At 40.1% G+C, this 25,106-nt stretch overlaps 1 protein-coding gene across 1 annotated transcript in view; it reads right to left on the bottom strand.

The window, feature by feature from the left end:
- LOC111266301 (glutamate receptor ionotropic, kainate 2) overlaps window positions 1-25,106 on the bottom strand; it is a 125,541-nt gene that overhangs the window by 26,471 nt on the left and 73,964 nt on the right. Inside the window, exons 8-12 of the mRNA XM_086970860.1 lie at window positions 11,069-11,293; window positions 8,289-8,513; window positions 5,289-5,492; window positions 1,319-1,680; window positions 655-853 (exon numbers count right to left, since the gene is read on the bottom strand). Of these exons, the coding sequence (XP_086826986.1) occupies window positions 655-853; window positions 1,319-1,680; window positions 5,289-5,492; window positions 8,289-8,513; window positions 11,069-11,293 (1,215 nt within the window). The remainder of the gene's footprint in view (window positions 1-654; window positions 854-1,318; window positions 1,681-5,288; window positions 5,493-8,288; window positions 8,514-11,068; window positions 11,294-25,106) is intronic.

The following is a 25,106-nucleotide window of genomic DNA, read 5'->3' as shown; positions in this document are numbered from 1 at the left end:
AGAAAAAACGATAGAAAGCCAACTTTCGTAATTCTGTAGTGACTCCGGAGGCGCCGTTGGGTTTATGGTACGATAATTTCGAAAATAACCAACAGAAACCATTAGCCACTTAATCGACCCCAGCGTCATGCTGCTTTAGTACAGTCGCAGAAGACAAGTTGAGTTAGTCGGTGAACTTGGCGAACTAAAGGCCTCGGTCCAAACAAAATAGCCTCCATAACACTTCAGGCTTTGGGTTGGGGCTAACGCTAATTTACCTATGTGGACAGTTATTTGCCACAACAAATGCAACTCTTCTCTTCATACGAGCGCCTATAAGACACAGCAACGAGGTCAAAAAGTGTTGTTGGGCAGTGCGCGCTCACTGTATTAGGACTCCGATTTGCATATGATGACGAAAAAACCGGCACGCGTGACGGACGCAGCAGCAGCCAGACTAAAATAAGCCATCACTCGTATGTGCGATGAGCTCTTACTGGCTATCGCCCGGTAAAGAGATTACACCACGGCTCGTGCGTATGTAGGTGGAAGCGTGTTTGCGAATGGGTCATTTCGCAAAGATTGCTTTCAGCATAATATCAATCAAGGTTTATAGCATAGTAATCCGTAAATGTAGGCCGCTGTTGAGCTATAATGCGTGTATGGCATTTTTACCTTGAAGAAACCATATGTGGATCCTCCTCCAAGGCATCCGTAGGCGATCTTAGTCTGCTTGGCCAGATCGTTGGCATTTTCAATGGGGGCTCCCATCCGGGCGGCTGTTAGGAAAGCCGCGAGATTCGCTGTATACGATGAAATAAGGATCAACGTGAAGAAGTACCAGATCGAGGCCAGGACACGAGTTGAGATGGCCCTGTGCATGTTATAACCCATATTGTTAAAATAAAGAGAAATGTAAAGGTTAAGACAGAGATGTGGTAAACTGTTATGAAGTTATAGTGGATAGTTACTTAAGTTAGTACGAACAACTTCATATTCTATTTCCAATGAAATAAAAGTGAAAGACGATTAATTTATTTTCGTGGTTTCGGAAGATTTAATTTATTCGTAATCGAACGATTCTGTTGCACTAAAAGCTATCATTTGTTTTCTCTGCCTTAAGGTTAACTGGAAGATAGGTCAAAGGTTCATACATCGAAACTTGTCTATAGATGATTAACTATCTAGGAAGCGGTCCACGTCTAAGAATCGTTAGAAAAATTTCTACTACACAGGACCTGATCCTATTACTAAAACCTGGTACTGTCAAAGAGCAACGGTTATAAAGAAGTAATTATGGTCTTGATCCATGCGCTTTATGTTTGCTGCTTTTTCTTACCTAGGTACCAGATCGGAGCCTTGCTGCATAATGGAACCCATAGTGAACCAGAACGCGTTTTGCAGAGAGCTGAACTGGTTTTCCGGCTCCGACTGGGGATCGCAAGGGTGTGAGGGCACCCATTCATACGGCGTGAATCGGCCCAGCACGTAGACGAGGATCGATACGAACGTGTACACGGTGAGCGTGTAAAACCATACGACGATCGAAAACGGATAGAGAAATGAGAATATGGCCGGTTCCGATTTTTCAGGCTTTTTAAACAGGATTGATATTCCCGTGTTCATGAACGGAATAGTGAAGTCTACCACCTGCTCACGTTCATATGTGATCGTTAGATCAACAACTGCAATGTCCGCTTTCTGTAAATAAATGACAGTAAAGCCAAAAAAAGTTCAGGTAAATGCAACGAAGTTCAAGGTGATGATTCATTCATCATTGTTACTCCTATTTTGTTTTAATGGTAAAAAATTTATTCCGAATATATAGCTAAGGGTCTACTGTCGAAAGACGATATTTTATTATTATTATTATTATGGAAAGATCATAGCTGATTTCTAGTAGTACGTATTCGAAATAAGTTCGTTCCGATAAATTTGTCCATGTCAGCTATGTGACCAATACGTTCAGCTGCGTATGTGTGGCGCTAGATATATTAACTTAGAACTGTACCTAAGACGGCAAGTTCCAGCAGACGCCTGAAATTCGGTGCGGTAGTTTGTTTTTCTGGCTTTGTTTGCCTATGATTTATCCTATTGTCGTTCAAGCCCCCTTCAAGAGATGGCGTAGCCATTGATCGTTGGATGTTCGGTGAACACAATGGATTACGCCTCACGTTCATTGGAGCAGTCTGACTATATCAACAGATAGGTCCTGGAGAATCAAACGGTCAACTTTGTGTACGGGAAACTATTTGTTTATTAAATTTATGTGGAACTCTTTATTTTATTCGAATTTATGTAGAATTTTGATAGAAATGTTTCAACACACTGGATTTTCCAACAAATGACGGGAAATACGTTTGTAATCTATGGTCCATCCCTGTGGTCCACGAGTCGATTATCTTAAAACTTTCAAGAAAATTTTAAGATAATCTAGATTGAATGGAAAATTGAAGGGCTCCGTATTTATTATACCATGGTATGCCTCTTATATTTAGTGGAAGTTAATATAAATAGAACTGTTATAAATGAAACGGCCCATCATATACACAAAGATACCATTCAATCAGCAGCCTCTTTGTATGATAAGTAATCTACATCACAGGACGCATGGCAAAATCGATGTTCTTTTTGGGAAGCGTTTTACAATAAATGGTACGCTATTGTTTACGTAGATAAGAAACATAAAAATGATTACATTGTCTTCAGAGTGTGTTATTTAGTTTGTAAGAAACCACATAGAAGATGTCGCTCCCTGTCATGAGTGGTCATTTTACGCTCATTCCTAAACGCGGATTTTTAGATTCAGCTATAAAACGACCATGTTTCATAGCAAGACGATTGACAAAAAGTCAATTATTCTCTGCGAACAGTGGCAAATGACTTACGAAATAGCCGCAGGAAGAAGCATATACGTCTGTGACCAAATCGTCTAGCACATAAAATCGAATCAAAGGAATTAGGATTAAAGCCTGTAGCTTGCACGGAATACAGCCATTGACTAAGCTCCCTACCGCCCGCCGCAGTAAACCACGCTCACTTTTAAGTATGTACCGTGCATAGTGCCAGTAAGTGTATTTAATGTACTGGATATTCCTAAACTTCACTTTTAGATACTATAGGATAAAACCGTTTCGAAAAACCCATCCTGCAATAATAACTTAACAGATATTAGGTATATTAGCAGAGTAACGTTTGACACCCACTTCAGGCGTTGGTTTAACAACGAAAGCTATTGAAACGGCTTCTCTTCAAGCAAATGGCGTCTTAATGAAAATATTGTTGAGTTATCTGTACGCAGTTCCGAAGAGCTCTGCCTCTCTATATTTGTACTGCTAGCAGCCGTGTTTGCCGGGCAAGGTAACTGCATCGTCACAACTCACTTCTCACAACCGCAGTTACCATATATATTGAAATTTAGTACTCATCCATGATTTACTACTATTTTGCATATAATTTATACGCGATATTTCCTAGGTCGTAAAAGCCACTTTGGGCTGACGACACGCATATCGAAAAAAACCAATGGCGATATCAAAGCGATTCATCTGGATATCCGAGCCCACACGAACTTTAAAGTGGTCGTTACTCAACCGGCGAAAAATTCCGTAAACTTAAAAAACCTTTTATAAACAAAAATCAATATAATTTTCTTTTAGAAACGAATATGGTTATCTTTGGAACGCCACTGCGTTTCCAGAAGTCTAGAACCGTCCGCTTAACCACAACGAACAGTCTGTTGTCGGCATTTACCTATCAGCTACAGAAGATGCTTTAGCCAGATTTTGCCGGACTGGTAAAGGACGACCAGCGTTTAACTAGGTAGGAAAATTCCGACAGTGATCAGGGCGTGATGGAAAAATATGGAGAGGCCAGTTTTCTAAGGCGAAAGGTGCAATGCTCAAACTCAGGTAACAACAAAAATGTGGATTGACCCAATAACTGATACAAAGCTTCAACGCACTTTCTCAATACATCCTCATTTACTTGTCAGCCAAGTTAGGCAGCCACAGTTAAAATGACCTGCAAAATAAAATGGTTGATATCATTACAACTACGAATTCGCGAACGGTATATTTCAACGCGATGTTTCGACTTGCAGAACCTGTAATCGTAATTAGAAGGGTTAAACCCGCAGATGTGGCGTCACTGTGCGTTAAATTAAAGTTTGTATTGATCGACTCTAAATAAATATGGCTCCTCTAGGCTACCGAGGGCTCTACTAGGTAAACACGATTTTTTTTTCCTATGTTAAGGTAGAAGTTGCTCAGCTACTCCGCTCTTTACACTGCAATGTGGCAGGCATACCCTAATAAATAATGTATATATATTTTAGAATGATTTTTACGACTGGATGCATTCCACGTCAGAAATATCCACGTAACGCTTCTGGCCAAAAAAAGTAAAGCTGAAACTTTCCGTTAGATCTAGATTGACCAGTTGAGGCTCAAAACTCCGCGGCGTTCCTACATGGTCGAGATCACTTCCACTCTATCTAGACTATGCGTTTCGAATAAATGCAGAGCCGGTTATATACTCATTATATGTTAAATAATCAGTTTTTAGTAGACCATCCAGCAAAAACGCATTCTTAGTTTTAACAACGATATCTAGAAAAGGACGCCGGACCTCATCCCTAACGCATTAATTGCGACCCTATAAAACCTTTATCCGCTAGCTTGCTGGCCATCTGACCATTTGCCTCCCCGCACTAAATCGAAACCCTATTCCCATCCATTTGTCATATATCTATCTACCGAATGTACTTAAAACAGCATTGAATATTATATATATTAAGTTAGGAAGAATAATATGTCGTGCAAATGTAGAAATATCTTAGCCATATATATTAGCAAAAGACGACAAAACAATTCATAGTATTACATTGATGATGTTTTTATCATGACAAGTTTAGTAATTTAGCGTCGTACACACTTATACTGGCACATTTTGAAACAAATGTACCGTATTGCACGACAGCTAGCCATTATTATGCATAATAATAACAGTGTTTTTCTAGAAATGGTGTAAATAACATGGTCGATCTCTCCAATTTAATGAAATACTACCGTCTATTGAGAAAGCCGTATCCTTCAGTGTTCACCGTCCCATAGAGGTACACATCTAAAAGCTAATTATGATTATTATTCCCAGTAAAATTATATCATATAATCGCTTTCTTCTGAAATGGACCAACGCGCATGCGCGTATAAAAAAAAAATCAATAGTCTTCGTTCAAAAGGACACAAACTATTCTGGCCTCGTGCTGGATACTAACTACAAGAGGTGATCACTTTATTATCACTAACCCTTTGAATGAGTTCACCGACCATTCCGTTCCATTTTCCGTCTGGTTGACGACTTCCGTACTTTCGATCTGGCGATATGTAAAACGTGTAGTTAAATTTGTACAGGCTTGCCAGTGCGGCGATAAGATCAATTGCATAGCCGTAGAACCGATCATTGCCAGTACGATTTTCCGAAGGCGGATGTAACATCGTGTATGGTTCATTCTGCGAAATGAGACCGAACAACAAAAACAACGGGGTTTGTCGTGCTGTTGTGAAAACCGGCAAAGGAAAACAGAAATGTATTTCTCTCTGCATCCTCAGATCTATTAATAAATATATCCAATCCGAAAACGTTTATTAAGAGAGCTTCTTTGAACAGCCGGATACTAATCTATTTCTAGGAAAATTTCAGACGTTTACTGTGGCAGCTTAACGCAGAAAACAAACTAGCAGGGGTAACCAACCCTAGTTGTACTTATAGCATCGTATAACAAAAGGACCATCGAGAAGATGCAGTTCAGGAGCAGAAGGATTCTGCTCTGTTCAGCCTGTGGCCATTAGAGACGCTACCATAAAATAGCTGAAGGTGAGGTAAAATAACTAAATTTAGACATTTTATTATTATTGCTTTCAGCGGTAAAATTAAACTTGTTACTAATGACGCATAACTTACACATATTAGTACCTAATACGTGTAAGTTGTGGAGTTTTTTTTTTAAGTTCAAGTTCTGCCATCAGTGGGACGAATGTTTTCTCAAAGCTATGAAGTTCATCGTTGTCGTCATAGTCGTTGGAAAAGTTCATCATGTTCCATGAAGATTGTAAGAATCTTATACGCTACGAGATACTCCTATTCTCATACACTTGGTTATATTCCTGCTAGAAAAACACAATTCATTTTGTCAAAGATTTTGGAACACGGCGTGATTTCATACTCAAGGTAAATCCTACAGCCAACATGCACTCAAGATGGCATTTCCATGCCCATAGAGCTTCTCTGAATCTTTGAGAATTCAGATGGTCATTTCTAGGAATCGTATGGGTTCAGTGTTTCAATTTCTTATCGGAGTGTAATCTATCGCTAAACTAGCACCCATTTTAGGAAAATAGCAACAGGTATACGAATCTCAAGTATAAAGCGCGAAGTATATAAAGGAACTATTATGCCAAGGTCATGTTTGGTTCGTGAGAGCTACGACCGTAAAGGGTCATTTCTGCTAGTAGATTTTCTTTTTAAAAAACTTTCTCCTTCGCGCTCAGCGTCGATGTATACTTATTTCGGAGAACTTAATTCTCCAGTAAATTGAAGACATCATATGAAAGCTTAATTTCATATTTAGTTTAATTATTTTCACATATATTAACGCCCGAATAGCATCTAGTCAAACTCTATATTTAACAAATCAGAGTCTCACGGTGATTCAGAGCGTTTGAAGTATATCAGTACCAACTTCCTGTTGATATCGATTAGCTAGACTCTCGGGCCGCCAATCCGCTTTTCTACCTTTGACTTGATTACTTTGATTCTTTTACTTAACTTAACATAGCATATAGCAACAATCATAACATTGCGATAACTTGCCCGCACTCTTTTGAAGTTACTTCGTCCGCTTATTTAACACGAATGAATTTTAGTTGTCTTACAATAAAATTCTCAAGGCTTCGAGTTTTCCGTCCGGTATCGCCGTTAGACATTCAATCAGATGGCTGGTTCCCACTACGAAATGAAGTGTGTCTATGTTCAGGCTTAAACCTAAATCATGGGACGTCCCTAAGGCCCCAATACAGATTCACACCTAACCTAACAAATTATTACAAACCTACATCTTTGCGATTCCGATATGCTTGAGAACCGCTGCTTCCATCCCGTTATTATTACCTTTGATTCGGTCTATAGCTTCATTCATCCTGACCTTCCAGTAGAATGTTCCTGATTTGAATTTCGTATTCGTTATAATTATATGATGATATTAACAACGTTTCTTTTTCTTTTAAGAAGTTTTCTATAAACCTGCTGATATGGACCATATAGTTAAGATATATTTCACTGACCAAATGCGCATCACGGTTCCTATAAAGGAAGGAAGTGTCCGAAGGACCGGCGTAGACTTAGCGTTGAATCTGTTTTTCAAAACATGAGAAACGAACACCTTTCTAATGTGGTCCTTTCAGGACATCTTAACGGTTTCAAGTAAACTGCCAAAAATAAATCAGCTTTTATAAAAAACGGCATTATGAAACAATCGAGCAATATATACTTAGATGAAGCACTATTTAGCCAATGGTTGTTGAAAAGAAAGAGTGAACTTGTTGAAATTGTATTGCACTCTATCTATGCGAGAAAGAAAAATCTCTCCGGAGAACAGTATTCATTCTATCAAGGAACATAAACCATATATGGCAAAACAGTTTTGCTTTCATCAACCCTTTCAACTATCTACCAACCAGTATAATTACACCTTCGTACAAGGGAAAGAAACTGTCCTTCGGAATAAAGCATTTGTCTATTTCAACAATTTTAGCAATTACGAAGTATTTCAATGACGATCAGTATTTTACTGCCGGATGATAGAAATATGTCGAATAGCGGAAACTACTTGTAAAAATAATGTTGTGCCCGTACTAGAGTGCTTGAAAAACACTTTCTAGCATGAATACTTCAGAAAATCTTAACGGTTGTTGAACAGATCCCAAAAATGACTAGCTTCGCTCTCTATCGGAGAAAGGGACTGCTTCAAAAACAAATCATTAGAAATCAGCCTGTTCAGATTACTAAACGAAACCGATGCGAATTTGAGAGATAGAATGCAAGCAAACAAACAAACAGACGCAATACTATATATATATATATATATATATATATATATATACATTTTACGATTTTATTACATAACTTAATATTTTAGAAATAGTACTGAGTATTTCTTAGTTTATTCTACTCGTCGATTTAATAAAAGTGTAGAAATATTTCTCAACTTATTTTTTAACAACAATATTGCGTTAAATTGCTGCACTTACAAGCACGGTTACAACTCGCAAGGTCATTCCTTCGAGCGTTCGGCTGAGGTCCGCTTCCTGTTCAGTGCGATTGGCAGCATTAAGCTTGAGACCCTCTCGCGGGCTCCATGAAGCAATCTTTTTTAGCCCCGTGTATTTGAGCTCCACGACGTCCAGGCCGAACTCGTCTCGTGTCCCAGTGCGACGGTTCAAACGTAAGTCCCCACTCAGCCCCCGGATTCGCGCCTAGAATAGATAAGAAGAGTATAGGATCTCGATATTCTGTATACAGTCAGGTACTATAAATCATTCGTACCATATAAATACCCAGATGCATTCAAGACAAACATGTTTAACAAAGGTCATCTCAGTGACGACTAAGGCAGTTGTGAGGCTGGTACCATAAGCCAGTATGGTATAAATTGCGAGCTTGGATCTTATCATTGGATATTTCATCGGCGAACACCCGATTCACACCCGGCGATCACCCCGTTAAAGATCCGGGTTAGAAGAGGGAGTGATTTTTATGAGAGGAAAAAGCTACCGAATAGTAACGAGGGCCCACGGGAGTTTCGCGGCTACGACGCTGAGTGCGCGCATTTCATCACTCTCGCATTAGTATCAAAAAAAAAAACCCTGGAGTCGAAAATGCTGAGGCGTTCCCGGCCAAGGGTCGCCGAACGACAAGAAACTATGTTTTTCCTGATGTGCAAGACTATCTAATTTACAACACAGTTTAGCCACTATAGTATGTAACCTAAATTGTGTACAGCAAACTCGAGTGTCAAGTGCTCAGAGAATATATATACACACGAGTTAGAAATTATTTTTCCGGACATTCCTCCTGGTATGGTTAATTCAATTCTTCCTTAAGTGTTCTGCTCAGTCGTCTATAACAGAGCACGATAGACCAACCTATTATTACTAGTTATTACAAGGTTAAATATTTCAAGTATGAGCTAAAAGAATATTGTATATATTGAAAAAAAAAAAGATTCAAAGCCCTAAGCGAAACAATCCGCACTGTTCGCCGCTAAAATTATACTGCAGATATTGCAATTATCTGTGCTTTCAGCGGCCACTAAAAAATACCCTATTTCCAGCATACTGCTTCTTGAAATGTATGATTTTCTCAGCTACAAGTAAATTGTTTGTCTTATGGGTCGTCTTCACGTGTATGTGTCTTAAAGAAAAAGTCCAATACGATTTTGCTGCATAGAGACTATTTTCTGCAAAGGAGCGTATATATAAACCCAATGGAAAATTATCTATCTTCCACGTCTGTGAAACATTTTTGACCTATTAACATGTGTGTTAGACAATTTATGAACGGCTCACTAATAATTAGTTCCTCATTGCTCAACTTATGTTAGGCAAAAACCTTGGCATACTAACGTAACGTTGTTCAATCACTTATTTTCTTACATCATTCTCTTATTATTATATTAGTGCTACGTCGTTATATTAGCAAGGGCAGAATTTAGTTTTGTCGAGGCATAACTATGTAATTGGTTTTTTCCAACCGATCAATTTTAATGTCGGGAAAGCCATTCGCACGTAATTGAACATACCTTTCCAGGCACGTAACTTGTTTCGAATAGTAATATGCCTCTCGTCTCAACCGACAGTCTTCGATGGAAGAACATACAAAATATCAGATGCGTATAGTGACCTTAGTTCTTGTAGAACAAACCGATAATGAAAACACCAGCGGACGTAGTGTATGGATGTTGTTTGATAGGGGAGCCTTGAGTGACTCCTCAGAAACGCTATTATCTACTAGCGCCAGAACAGCCGCAGATAAGACGACAAAAAGTCTTCACAAAGAGGTGTGCGTGTATATTTACCCACTGAGAAGATACTGATTGTTTTTGTTCTACGATGGCTCTATTCTTCAGTAGTGACAGGATCACACAGACACCTCTAGAGTAACGAGTTCATTTGACCGAATCTGTCTATAATTTAAGGGTTCAGTGTCAAAAAAGCTGAAATCAAATGTGCACATTATGCAGACAATCGAATTACTAAAAAGTCTATTAATTAAAAATAACAACTTACAAGGTTTATAACTCAGTTATCTTTATTTAATGTGTTTGCGAAAGAGTCCTTTAAATCATATCTTTTCTCGAAGCACAAAGTATAGATTTCATTCCATTGCTATGATATGCAATGGAACTACTCAAATGTAAACGGTAAAAGTTAACATTTGAGCTTTACAGAGGTCCTGTTACGCAAGTTGAATTTACGTTAATTACGAATTTCCAATTTTATATATTCCCGTTGTACTGAGCCAGTCGTAATACGTGTGATTAGTCCCATGCTGTTTTTTTTTTATTAGCAAAAGAATTGCCATCAACGATTGTTGGAGGAACAATCATCATAAAGCGTTACCATCGTTTATTTTAGATATCAATGTACGCCGTTGAGAAACATACTTCATATAATGTAACTCTTCATAAACAACAGGTCTCCATAACACTTCTCGGAGTACCACAAATATTTCATTACCAACACCGACTGGAAAAACAACTGTCTCTAGGCAAAAAGAGGAATAGGACAAAAACGCTTGTTGAGTTTAGGAGCTGTTTATAAACAGTAATTCTACTACTAAACCATAATGAAAGCTATGTAATAGTACGATAAATAATAAAGGAAATTACGTTAACAAATTAAGCATACCAGTGACCTCTGGCTGTTCTGGCCTCCCCTGAGCGCTCAAGCAGAGCCGCACTTGGCCGCGCCACCTCAGCAGAGTGACACAATAGCTACTATTATTTTGTCGGGCTACGGATCCTTCTTACCCCTTTGATGGCCTCAAGCAGGGCTTTGCCGTGCTCCCAGTGCGCGCTCCGGTTGCAGTCAAGCTGCGAAAGGACCAACGGGCCCGCCCTTAAGTCCTTGTCCTTGCTGTTGTCCTTGCCTTTAGCGGCTTTGTTATCCTTCGCGGCCTCTTTATCCTTCTCCAGGAGAGCCTCTACGCCCGCTGCAACCAAGCTGACTGCGTCATACAGCAGAGCCTCCGCTGTCTGCAAAAAAGCGGGAGTACAAACACAGTAAAGCTTTACGGGCACATCGCTTCATGTACAAGTGCTAGAAGACTGACCATCGCGTTATGTGGTGTTTACCCTTAACACTTATTTTCATATTGTAGCCTATTTAAAGGCCAGAGCAAACTACTAGTTAGACATGAGCAATGTAACCGATCATCGCCAAGTCTATATGCCGGCATATAAGATTAATTTTATTATTGACTACCGAATTAGTTTCAGGATTCAAAATATCACTAGCGAATACAGTGATGTTGTTTAGCCTTAATACATAGCCATTTTAATGATTGTTCATATTAATTGTCTTTTGGTGGGGTTCTTTTCATGAAATTACAAATAGAAGGCAAAAGAATGAAATCGTGATAGTAAGTATCTGCTCTTCGTTGACTTCACGTTTATAGACTGGACGTGACCAACCTTGCCCCCTATTTTCCTTTGTTTGACAGAATCGAAGGAAAATGAACGATTACGTCGCCGAATAGAATAATTATAACGGCGAATAAATTAACACAAGGGATTTATTTAAAGTAGCTGTTGCCAAAATGGTTGATCAGTAGGCAGATGACACGCGTTGGAAGGCAGTTCGAGACTCTACAGGCTTAGGTAAGGCGGTAAGAGGTGTCGTAGTTGATCAAAATGTTACACATATCTCAAGGGGGCCGTAACGCGATCGTATTAGCACAGTTAAACTCACTCAGAGCTAAATGGCCCAACGGGGCATTTGTGTATGTAGATGCAATGACAGATCATTGGGCCTTGTATTGTCATATACACACAGCGCCACCTAAGGCAGACGCAACCAGGCGCAAATAATAATAGCACTAATGCAAAAAAATAAGCGCGTTGTCTGCAGTTCAATCACGCATACGGTATTGTTACACGCATTTAGTACTGCCTGCCTTTTTATTTTCTCTGTTGCCATTCTGAGCTTCGTGGAATCGTTGCTATGCCGATACCAAAAAGCTGCTTGGGACGCCTATCGGTTTAGCGGAGGCATAGTGCATACCCAACTTTCATTAGTACTGTGGCAGTATAGACTAGTTCAAGCAAACTGCCTCTAGGGGTACGATTACCCCTCGGGAAGAAAGAAAGCACGAGGTACATTTAAGCTAGCAAAAGTACTCCAGCGACAATGGCAACACAAGTACAGAAAACTCAATTAGCTTTCGTGGAGGGAAATAAGCGATAAAGTGCTTGCTGCAGTGCTATGGGAAACAGGCAGTGGAGGAAAAAATACGAGAACAGCGTAAGGGTAGAACCCAGCAAGTTTGTGTCCTCATATGGAAATGCTCGTTGGTATGGCAAATTGCTCGGGGATGACCTCGGATAGCTATTCGAGACCGTGAGAACACGAGCCCGAAAACGACAAGCAATGCAACGAGATAAAACGGAAGGCGTAAGCGGTAATAGATTTTGTACCAGCAGCACCGACACCAATAAAAAACAAGGCGCAGAACAGGCAGGGCTATCCGTACGCAGTCGCCCCCCCCCCCCCCCCCCTGACTTTGACCGATGCTTTTCTGTCCAGAGAGCTGGCCTCGATTTGCAATTCCTACTTCCGGTGAACGAAAAAAAATTTTACCTCACGCGTGTTTAAAAAGATGCCACTATAAATACTTCGCTGGCCATTACCTACAAAGGTCGATTTAAAAGTGTATATATATACTACCGATTTCTTCTAGGAGGTACGTAGTATACAGATAGTAGCCCATAGTCCATACATTGGCTTTACACGTACAGCTGATGCCGTCTTCCCGCGACCGATACAAGACGCGTGGAATGAAACAGAGTAAGACTGCGTGGCCGATAAACCGAGAAGGTGCATTGGGGAATGTCGAAGACGGAGCAAATTCGTTGTCTACGTCGAGTAGAAGTAAAACAACTCGGAACAAGCCGGTAACGACTTCAGCTGACCGCCCCATGTTTCGCGTCTCCACGAGTGATGTGACTGAGAAAAGGGCCACCAGTAACACGGGGTAGTAACACCGAGAATGGAATTCGTCAACCTTATGAACGCGCCCACATGCACGCCTATTCGCACAGAGGCGCAGACAGACGCACGTCGAAGAAACCTAGCAACTACAGGAGTAGCTGGAGCGGAATTGCAGTAGTCGTGAAACGAACGCTAACAATTTACAATAATCATTTTTTTTAGACTTGCAGCTTTAGAGGTGGTATACTTTAAATTGGTTTGGAGCGCTTTATAGTCTTGTTATGGAAACGAACCGTAAGTTCTTGGAGAATTGCATGCAAATGCTACTACTGATGTAACCCTAACTGCGAGCGTAAACCTGAATCAAGTCACGGAATGGAAAACGTGTCCTTTATTATTATAAAGCCTTTTATAGATACAGTGCTGTAAAAAAAAAAAAAACCACAAAGTTTTTTTTCTCGAGTTAGCAAAAGGCCACGATGAACTGACGCAAATTATTTATTACAGCTGCCGAAGTTCATGTGAGAGTATCTTATTTAGCTTTAACACTTGTTATTTTTTATCAACTTAGCAGTTTCTAAATGTTCCATTTAGATCGATTTTACCCAAAGATTCAAATACGTATAGTGCAGGAAGAAAAGTAGACCTGTTTTGTCAAGGCAGTTTTAGAAAATTCTGGCAAAAAAAATCAAGTGGATTTAATAGATAGCTAATCTATAGAGCCGGTTGGCACTACAACAGGCACAGGCAAGAATGAACGGTGAAATATACCCTGGGAGGTAGCAAGGTTTAGGGTTATTCAAGAGGGGCGAACCTCGACTGGCTTGAGGTTTTTGGAAGGTTGGAAGAAGATTTTTGGCCATGGAGAAGCGCATCAACCTACCGTAGATAAGGCAAAGGCACCATTACCAATTAATTTTTCCAGATGATCATTTGTATGCAGAACACATACTACTGTACAGCGTGGATTTAACTGATACGTTTAATCAGCCGGCTCTACGTAAAATCGCCGTGTGCCCTGCGGGCTGGGGTAGAGGGGGCTGGGGGGCGGATCTGTAAACGAAAGCTCTAATCCAATGTTAGACTTATATAAGAATGGTTTAGCAGTAAGACTACATTAATATCATACATATTCAGTTTCGTCACCTAATAGCTTGCTGTAGCATGTACGTAAAAGGTACGACCCACACAGCTGTTCAGTATAAAAGTAAAAGTATCACTACATTATTGACAGGGGCAAGTCTTCAAATTATTTTTCATTACGATGGCACTAGATTCACGAGTATTTGAGTATCATGGCCTGTGACGCTGCTGGTAATTTGTCTTGTAATATAGCAACCGTCGGTCTGTAAGAAACTTGAAGGACAGTTTCACGGAAACTGAAATATTCACTAAGTATATAGCAACACTAAACTATTACTAGTCGTTCCCATCCGTAGGTACGTTTTATTCAAGGGAAGCAACTTGTCTGTCTATTCCAATGTAAGTTTTTCCCTATTTTATCATAACGTATGCAGTGGTACATATAAGCAGGCAATCGGTACGCCTGCAGCCGTTAATGGCATTTCTCGAGATATGCAAGCTATTATGATGCCTTATATTGCGTTATGGAGCGTCGCCATTGAAAGATGTTATGAAGTATGTTAGAGCTATTTGAAGCTTCTCTCGAAGATGTTCGGTCATACATATTAATTTCTGCGATATCGTTGACGTTTGAAAAGGATTTTCCAGAAAAATTTTAAACAACAATTCGTGATTAGAATTTACCCTGCCGACTGTGACGTAAATGATAATGTTCATCTATATATTTTTATTACACCTAGAATTGATTTATTCAACGCAATCCAACATTTTACGGAAACGAGCACCCTTTGATGCCGATCTAAATCTTAGGGAAATATATTAAGTTAGCCTCGTCAACGTTTCTGGCCATGAGACAACGTAGATGGCCTTGGTACTGATTGAAACCCAGAAAATTTCGCTTTTTTACCTATTGATTTGTCAGTATTAAGTATGACTATAATTGGAGATGTTCTCATGCGCACTTAGTGATTCCCAAACTATTTTTTAATCTGACATCTCAATTAAATGTTGAAATGTCTTACAGCCGTCTACCGCGTGCAGAAGCTTTCGAATGACCCGTAATAATGATTAAGATCATCCCTAATAAACTAATCGGGTTATTTCAGAAATATTCAGATGGATTGCAACGCGTGAATAGCTTCAGACCTTGATTCGAAGGTGGCCGTTTTATGTGTGTGAACATGTATTAAACATACTGTCAAATCTGCTAGCACACACTGTGAAACTAAAGCTTTCGCAATTATTACCTCGTCCTGGCGGTTACTTTTTCTATTAATCTCTTGCAGCTTTATATTGAGTTACTAACGCCTTTCTATTATTTGTCTAACAGCCTTTCAGCCATCGCACCTGTACGACAGCTGTCCGTTCTCCATTTATCAGCCTACCTGCTGCTCCTCGACCTTCTTTAGGACATTCCTTCTACTGAATATACTCCTCGCTGTTGTTTTCTTTTCAAGAACGCAGCGCTAAGGGAGATGATTAACGACTGACTCTTTTACGAGCCACTTACCCAAACCAAAGCGGAAGGCAGACATACTGTTTATATTATGGATCACATAATACATGCCACATAGCTTCTACTACGATCATGTGACGGACTCCCAATGCACCTTATACCGCCCCGCACTTTGCTGGAGAACGTATCCGCATAGAAAAGCCATAGAGAAGCAGGCCTCATTGAGGAGTGGTATAACGCGCGTGTACTAGGACAGTGGGACGGACCGATGGGCGAACGAACGAACCACCGTTATGCTGCGCGGGTAATCTTCTCATAAAGTAAATCTGCTCGGGGAAAAGAGCACGCCGTTCTGATTATGAAGCTGCCTGGCAGCAAGCACGACCGGCACCAAGCATGATTATTGCTAGGCAACTGGACCACGGTTGTGCCGCCGTGGAAACACGCGGCTCGGAGGATTATACACACCTGAATCGGAGAAGAGGACAGGCTGACGGTGCGATTGCCATCCCGTTTGCGTAAAAAAAAATGATATATACTTATATGTATATAGCGAAAGTTATAGTTTCTATCCAGTATTTATTCTAGGCCAGTTTCTCGTTGTACGTGCAGCTCGTGCCGAGCTGAAAATGAGGTGAGTTAGTGAAAGACTAGACGAAGGGCAGGGTTGTCGTAATTTGGCATACTTTTCTTCCACATCCTTCGTTATGAACCTTTCTCGTAGCGAGAAACGCAATTGTTACCGTTCCTTCGTCCGGCTATCACCGATGCCGTACAATCATTATAGGCAAAGATACAGTTGATGATAGCCTGTAGCCGCTTTCGTTAGACTCTTCCATTGCTTCTACACAGTGGTGATTTATATAATTTGGAGAAATGCTACCATCGCGGCTCCACACACAGATGCGTTAACCGTGAGTCAATTTACTTTGTCCTGCACGGGTTGGAATGCACGATTGTCCTTCCATGATTTATCCGATGTTGGTGCCAGATGAGGTATGGCAGCTCATTGGGTCTCCATTGGGAATTCAAGTAGCTTCAGATGCCAATGGTGTGCTAAAAAGTTAAATTGTGACGAAGCTGAAGTTTTGACGAAATCGTTCACATGTATTGTACTCTCATTGTAGCAAGGACAGGTAATCGTCGTTAAAAGTAACATCTCGACAATGCATGCCCACTCATAATGGTAAAGAAAGTACTTCTGCCGCAAGTGCTGATGGCGTTAGGAACGTTTTAGCTAACATTGACTATATCATTGCTATGTGTATTAATACGCAATTTTGACTGAGTTTAAAACAAAGCCATCAAATAATACTAGCGAACAATCCCTACTGAAACTCCAATACTCTTCAACTATAAAATCAAGACCGATTGACAAATGACTGGAATATAAGCTAATCTGCATTGACTGTTTACGATCTGTGCTGGGGTATGCCTTCGGAGGTAATTCAACACATGTATCATGATTCAATTGCCAAAATAAGAGTTTTTGGAGCTAATCTATTTTGACTCTAAATGGTATATTGATCTGTACAGGAAATAATGATACTGTAAATCCACACGTGTCTCAGGCGTCTAAAGACTTACGAATCTCGCGTGTTGCTCATCTGCCCATGTTCTACACTCAGCTTAACGACTGCTACGAAAATATAAGTTATTCCGTTTAGATTCTTACTTAGATCTCGATATAACGAGACGGACACAGTAAGCCAGAGCGAGCAAACTATGAATGGCCGCAGAAGCATGTGCTAAGGGCTGATTTTGCCGCTGCCGCTCACTTACCGAAGTGAGGTGCAAGCTGGTACCCAAGGGTTAGCAGACAAAAAAAATACTCGTTGGCCAGAGGGAAGTCCTGTACAAGCTTGCTGTCGGTCGGAGTCTGCGTTGAATTCCTATGCAGATTCTTTTTCTTCCCAACATTTATGTATATATTTAGTACATATGCTTAGGTAACACTCTCGGCCCGTTGCTTTCGTCCATATCAATCGACCTCCACTGCAGCACATTGAATAGCGACTCTGTCGACAGGGTGAATATCGGACCCTTTCGCTGCCACCGATGTACGGCAAACCCAGTCAGTAATTGATTATTTCCCAGCGAGAAAGGAGTGCCAGCAAGCTGTGCGGGTACGTATGGCCGAGTGTGATCATGACAGACGGAAAAAAGCGTTAGAAAAGGAGGAGGGGTACCAGAATGTATCTTCGAGCGTTACAGTAACTAATGCTATCCTATATTATGTACGTTTAGTGTGTAAAGGCCATATTTGCAAGGGTCTCCTTGACCGCCCATTCAGGACCCGTATACATGCAAGTACACATTCACAAACACGTACAAGTTTTCTTATAGATGAGAGAAACGGCGTCATAGATCTGTTTCCGTTCAGTGCCAGCAGTTTTCGCTACTACCCGTATGTGTCGATCGAATCGGCGTGTATCGATATGCCTTTAAAATTGATATTTACCGTTTGAATTGTAACTCAAATACGAGGCCAAAACTCGAATGAGGTCAGTGAGCTTAGGGCTTTTAGCAGGCCTGCCAGACCCATGACGTGGTTCTCTACAGTCCTGTCGCCGGGGGTCGGGGAAAACTAGGCCGTCCTGGCCTAACACAGCCGAACCGCCGTCTTTCAACCGATTGAACACCCATTTCCTTTACCTGCAAAGGCACTCACAGTAGTCAGTAGAGTGCCCCAGTAAAGCTTCCAATGGCAGTAGAGTATAAGAGAAAACTGACAGAGCTTAGAACAGGGAGCGAAAGAGCACGGGATAAGGTAAAGTTTTGACAACTGACCGGCCTGATACCTTCGAGGTGGCGACAGTTCATTACCATGGTCGAAGCCATTCTTCAACTAGTTCTGTGCCTGGTTCGCGCCTATTCGCCCTAATTATTTCGTAAAATTCCAATAAGTCTTTTTTCGCAGTGCTTTCCAGTAACTGCGTCTGTCAATGTTTTCCGCACGACAGTCCTAAAGCAGGTTCTGCGTTAGGCTATTGGCTTTCAACACGTTTAGTTCACAAAACTTGAAAAGTCTACTTAGTCTAAGGCTGCCAAGTTTGTCCGAATGTTTTATAACTTATTCGGCAATCGTCCATAAAGAACAGCGTCCGTTTGTCGCATGACAATCCTATGGAACTGGTCCAGCAATGGTGATTATAGACTAAAATGTGATATATTTACTTTGTATTAATCGAAGGGATCATTGTTTCGCCGGTAATGTGTAGTACGAGGTTCGACCAAATATAGCTTCTAAATAACGTAACAGACGGTCAGAGATTTCATATCCACCAGTAAACTAAGTTCACTCAATCGCGAATTAGTTATGGTTAGTGATTGTTTTTGTTTTCACTATCATCGTTGAGTATTTTTTTGTTTTTTACTCAGTGTAGGACAGCTACGTATCTAGCGTAATGAAACACGTTAGCATTTTTGAAATTGGTTGATGAAGTAGAATCATTACACGATACAGGTTAGGATAGGGATAGGAATTGAAATGTAGAGAAAGCGAGTAACAATATATAATGCGTTTTTCTATCATCTACCATATTTAATCATACCTGGTAATTTGCATGGACATTTGAGCCAAGAATTTTCAGTTAACCAAAATTTTACGGTAATAGTATCGCTTAGTTAATAAAAATAATATTTTCTACTTATGTAAATAGACCAAAACTGTATTTACTTAAATAGTGCAGAATCAGCATTCCCTAACTTCAGCCTACAAGTAATAGATAAATTTCACCAGAATTTTTACAACAACTATCTTCGAGTGGGAGAAAACCAGAGAGACAAAGAGCTTTCAACAAAGCAGATAATTGGATACCTATTTCAATATGTTCCATGATCATATCAAACGTAGTTTCATCGGAGCGTCAATAATGTAGCAGCACATATATCAAACGTAGTTGCAAAATTTTGACTGGGTCAGACTGAAGCCTTGAAGAGGCATTGGCATTGCAGTGCTATCTTTTGATGGGTCGGAAAAAAGGTAACGCTCGCAGTGGCATCCACACTCGGACCGATGGGGGTTCATGGCACCGTTGCCTGAATACAAAAGCAGAAGGTAGGAAAGAAAAGGAACAAACGGCGTAATATGGATAGCGCAATAAACACGTGCAATAAATATAGAATGAAGACGACAAGCGCGCCATCTGTGACTTGTTTTTAGAAACGTGACGATGTGCTGCGTCTCTTTGAAGGACACAGGAGACATGAAATGGCTTGAACAAGTAACACTGTACAATGCATAGCGTCAGTATTCCAGATTGAGGCAATTTCGGAAAAAGCGTTTCCTCTAGAAAAAAAAAGTACTGTGCGTACATATAACAGTTACGCTTAAAACTGCACAATTTTAATTCGGTCAAAAACAAATCACCACGTGGTATGAATGGAATGAAGGAAATCCTTTGAAAACTGCCAAGGAACATGCCTCCTACAACCATCATATGGAATACGCAGATGACTTCATGAAATATAGGACTGCACTTATAGCTATTATAGAACACTGTCTATATGACGATCGCATAAAACAGAATAACATCCAGAACAAAGTGTAAAGGGTCCATATCGATTCGAAGTTATCCGTCCTAACTCGAACCACAGCTTTCGCCATCACACAGAAAGGCCAATGACGTACAGGGAGCAAAGAAAAAGAAACGGTACATACTTTATGTCTCACCAATGTAACAAGCAGACCGAAAGATTATGGCTACTTCTACAAAGCGATCTTTGAGACTAGTGAGACCGTCGCCAAGGCGATAGTCTTCACGACAGTTAATTTTTTTTGAGGTGGTGGGGCCCGATCCACATTAGCATCGAAAATACGGCAGACTAGAACATGAGGAGTAATTACGTCGATGCAGCCTGTAAACAGGCTTGAGAGGAAATAAGCAGTTCCTTATACGCAAATCCAAATACGGTATATGGTATGTAAAAGTGGAATATGGTAGAATACGAGCAACACTTGTCCTCAAAACAAAGAAAGATGAACTTCTAATAATTGCTCAATGCAACTCTAAAGATTCCGACACCTTAGCAAGCTTTCTGTTTTAGTTCGTTTATCAAGACACTGACATGTGTTAGTTCTTACCAAAATATGAGTATTTTCACTGCGAAACTTCCATCATTACCTGGCAACGCATACAAACACACGAGATCGCCTCTGTACCAATGTTGTACAGTCCCCCTGATCGGCTGAAGACTGAGGATGACTACGTTTCCATTGAATCAAAGAGGATTGTCGCGATGTGCGTAAGATAGCCGGGATCGCCTCGAGAGCCGGTCATTAAATTGATTCCGTACATAGAGCGACAGTACTGTGAAAACGAGGACTATATAACTTAAATGTGTGACAGGACAAGCAAGCGAGCAGTAGAACGTTTTCCTTACTCGGAACTGTAGGTGACCATGATTTTTGGGTAACACACCGTCGACTGATTTTCAACGGTCCTGAAACCAATGGGATTGTTTGTCGTATGCTTTTTTTTCCCTATGCCTAAAACAAACATAGGATTATTCCACAAAAAATATGGGGTCAGTCAAGGAGTAGCGATCATACAGCATATACCCACTGACTTGGACATTCCTATGGGAATCAACAAGGTTTTTAATAGAATACTAGACAGTGTTGCTTGCAACTAATGACACTCACTATATTAGCGCACTCGTGCATCCAGATGTCGAATTGTATCACGAACTCATCACAAGGTTGCTCCAGTTATATACAGAGCAAATAAAAACCAGGAAAACTAGGCCGCGGCGGAACCACGGTTGCTCGGGAACTAAGATTATGAAACATTGAGGTTAGGCGTCAGCATTTATTCGTCCTACTACAGCACACAAAAATTTTATTAGAACGCATCATAGCGCAGGCTAAACGTAAACAGCCGGCGGGAAAGCCAACTCCTAAACTAGGAGCAGTAACAATCTCACTTGTGTCTGCGCCAGGCACGAGAATAGCGTATATCAACCCGTGTCGATCCGAGTCGCCTACAGTTCTAATTTAACAGTGTTCTGGCCAGGCAAGATAGAAGGCAATGTATGAAAATGCCTGCTCAAATGACGACAGCAGATGAAGAAATAAATTAGAGTAAACAATCAAGAAATCATACCCTAAACCCTGAGATGAATGAATTTCCGTGAAACGACAACCCCACTGCGATCCGGTATTTGATACTGATTACGAAGAATGACCGATAAGCACAGATCAGTGAACGCTTTCATGCACACAGATGATTTTCCGGCGTACACACCATTTGTAACAAATACTCTCTGACTTCATTTACGTATCAGAGATCAGACTAGAGATCAACGCATAGAAATCGCAAGTCCTAAACTTCAAACAAAGGGGACAGTTATCAAATGTAGGTACACTTCGACTAAACGAAGAAGTACTGGATAACCCGCTAACTCCGAGTGGTAGATCGTTTGCAGCGCACCTAGAAAAGAAAGCTTTTATATTCTCATCTGTGATCGAAGGACTGCGGAGACCTGTTGACTACCTCGTTTCATTCTTCCTAGATAAGATGCTCCAGATATCCTCTGATGAGATAGAGCCATGTTGGGATAATCTTTCTGTCTATGCATCTTACGCATAGAAAAGGCTAAATTTTCCTTCCAGTGGGACTGCATCCGTCCATAAAGAAGCGATCAGACTACGCACTGGCAGATACGCCGCTGTTTGTCGTAAACTATACTTACTGCCAGAAAAATTTGGATATCTCCAATTTATTAGAAGTTCTTAGATAGAAGAAAATATCCGACTTTGACGCTACATTTTCTAACACTAAGACAACACCATAAGCTGTACACTCACCAGATATGCGGTCCGTGGGTTCTGTAACGTCTTCTGTAACATTCATTATCATTATTTCAGAGATACGTATTTTTGCAAATACTGTTACCTGCTATGCCTTCGATATCATGCCGAGAACTCGAAAGTATTACAATACTGCTGACAGGACTGACATCAACGTAAAAACCTCTTGACAATCATAGGAGCAGACATGCTTCTAACTGTTGTTCAGTAGTCGCTGCATCACATACGTACGTTCAGGTGTCTGCTTGGCTGTAGGAGTAACGATTTTCTTCGGCCTGGTAGTGATATTCCCAAACCTCTGATCGATTGAAAAGTGAGATTCGTAAGAAGGAAAAGAACTACCAACGTTGGTGTTTTTTTATTTGATAATATTCCGCACTTGTCAATGGTCTTCGAACGGTGCCCCCCCCTATGTGTTTTTCATAATCACACACGGAGAATATATACATATACACAGACTGTGAGGACCGCCCTACTGAAACATTCTGTTCTATATATAAATATAGGTATATTCTAGGGTGTACGTCATAACTGTGTTCGAGGTGACCTATGAATGTGTTTATCACCGTATAGAATTTCAAAGGCGCAAAAATCTATAGGCAGTCTAGTATATTTTCGGTAGGGCACTTACTAGGGCAGGCCAAAGCAAATGGTGGACTGGTGGGTCATAATCCCCCCCCCCCCCCCCAAGGGAGATTCAAAAAAGCTCGATTGACCCTAGTCTGTCACACGCGCTGATATTGTTTAAAACTATGTACAAACTCTGTTAATATGCAACCACCATTACTCTAAATGTTACCGGCTCCTATTCAGACATAATTAACGCTTTTAGGAATGTAAGTCTGCGCAATATTTTACGGACTCCTTAATTAGAGAATAACACTCATTCTTGCTTTTAGGCGGTGCTAGAGAGGAGAGGGGTAAGCTTCGTTGACTTTCATTAAGAAGATCTACAATGCTATCGATTGCGAAGCTTGGTGAATATGCTTATGACAAAACAGTTAGTTCTGTTTTCTAATAATCAATAGTGCTCTAAAGCTGAGAATTGTAAAAAATATCTATTATTCTACAATTCTGGCCAGAGTCCTGAATTTAGCCTATGAAGGCTTGTTTGTTTGTAGCAAAAAGCGATTACATAGTCCTGTTCTGATAGCGGTGTTTTTATTGCGAATACTGTAATGGTTTGCATAAGCTAGACATACATTCTTTCAACATTTATCCAATCTGTTTTGTCAAGACATAAAAAGCGTTTTTTTAGCAACAAGCAAATTCTAACTGTGTTTATTACTAAGTGATATGCTTATTTTAATGCTAGAGCCAAAAAACTTCTATCCACGCGGAACAATATATGTGGTTACATTAGGTTGACTTTCGAAAACCCGTTTGTTGTTTTTCTGTCGGCCCCGTTTACGCAGGTATCTACGCAAATGTGCCTGCCTTGTGCTGATGAATATTTTTTTGGCGAGACAATAAAAAGACACGATTTTAACGAAGATAATGGTTTTCCTTTAAGGGAAGTTTCCTCGAACAGATCGTATTTGCCTTCTTGTTAAAATCAACCGCACAACAGGGAAACGAACACAGAAATATTAAATCAAACGTCTGTAGAAACGTATGCTTTGTCTAGAACAAAGCATCTAGGAGGATAGTAGTGAATCAACACAAATATACATGGTGATAACGGTACGTGTTTCACGAGAACAATAAGATTAACCGATAATTTTCTTCAGCGAACTATATTTATTAAGGTGCATCCACTAATACGGTATAGTTAGATTTTTCAAAAATGCCTCAGTCGTTGACATAAAATTTTCCGTTTACCGAAAGTATTCTGAAATTAATCTTATTGATTTTCGAATTCTAAGCGAAAAATAGAAAAATCATCGATATCTATTGAAGATTTTTTGATGTGCTGAAAATTCACAGAAAAATTAGCACAAATCGCCGTAGCATGGCTGTTTTGCACGTAAATAATCGTCAAAAAAAATTACTAAACAGCGTTTTTTCAACAATATATAATATAAAATAAGTTGATAATTTCTCAGCCGCGGGCTATTTCTATGTGCACTGATATTATTTTTCAGCCAGGCACGGAAAAGGTATGAAATGCAGGCATCACGAAAGTCTTCGATAAGTATCACGGCCCCATTTTGATCAAACGTCAGCCAAAATACTTTAAATTAAATGAAAAATAGTAACATTTTCCAAACATTAAGAGATCTATTTTACGTTAAAAAAAATATTATTCCGTTGAAACGTGCTTAATAATAATAATATATAACTACACCAATAGATGCTTTTAGAACCTTTCAGTACTTATGCACTTCTTTCTTTTTGTGATCTTCGTCGTTCTTAAGGTAAATATAAAAAACCGAAATCAACCGAGCGAACATTTTACACAAAAAATATTTCGTCTCGAACGATTTACGTCTCGTTCGACAAAGGTCGAGATGTTTCCTTTGATAGGCAAGGTTCCTAGAGATTTCGCTCCTTACCTTTGGCTTTT

This window comes from Varroa jacobsoni, unplaced genomic scaffold, assembly GCF_002532875.2.
Source record: "Varroa jacobsoni isolate VJ856 unplaced genomic scaffold, vjacob_1.0 scaffold_1070, whole genome shotgun sequence".
Lineage (NCBI taxonomy): Eukaryota > Metazoa > Arthropoda > Arachnida > Mesostigmata > Varroidae > Varroa > Varroa jacobsoni.
The sequence above is the reverse complement of the archived record's forward strand: the minus strand, read 5'-3'. Positions and strand labels throughout refer to the sequence as shown.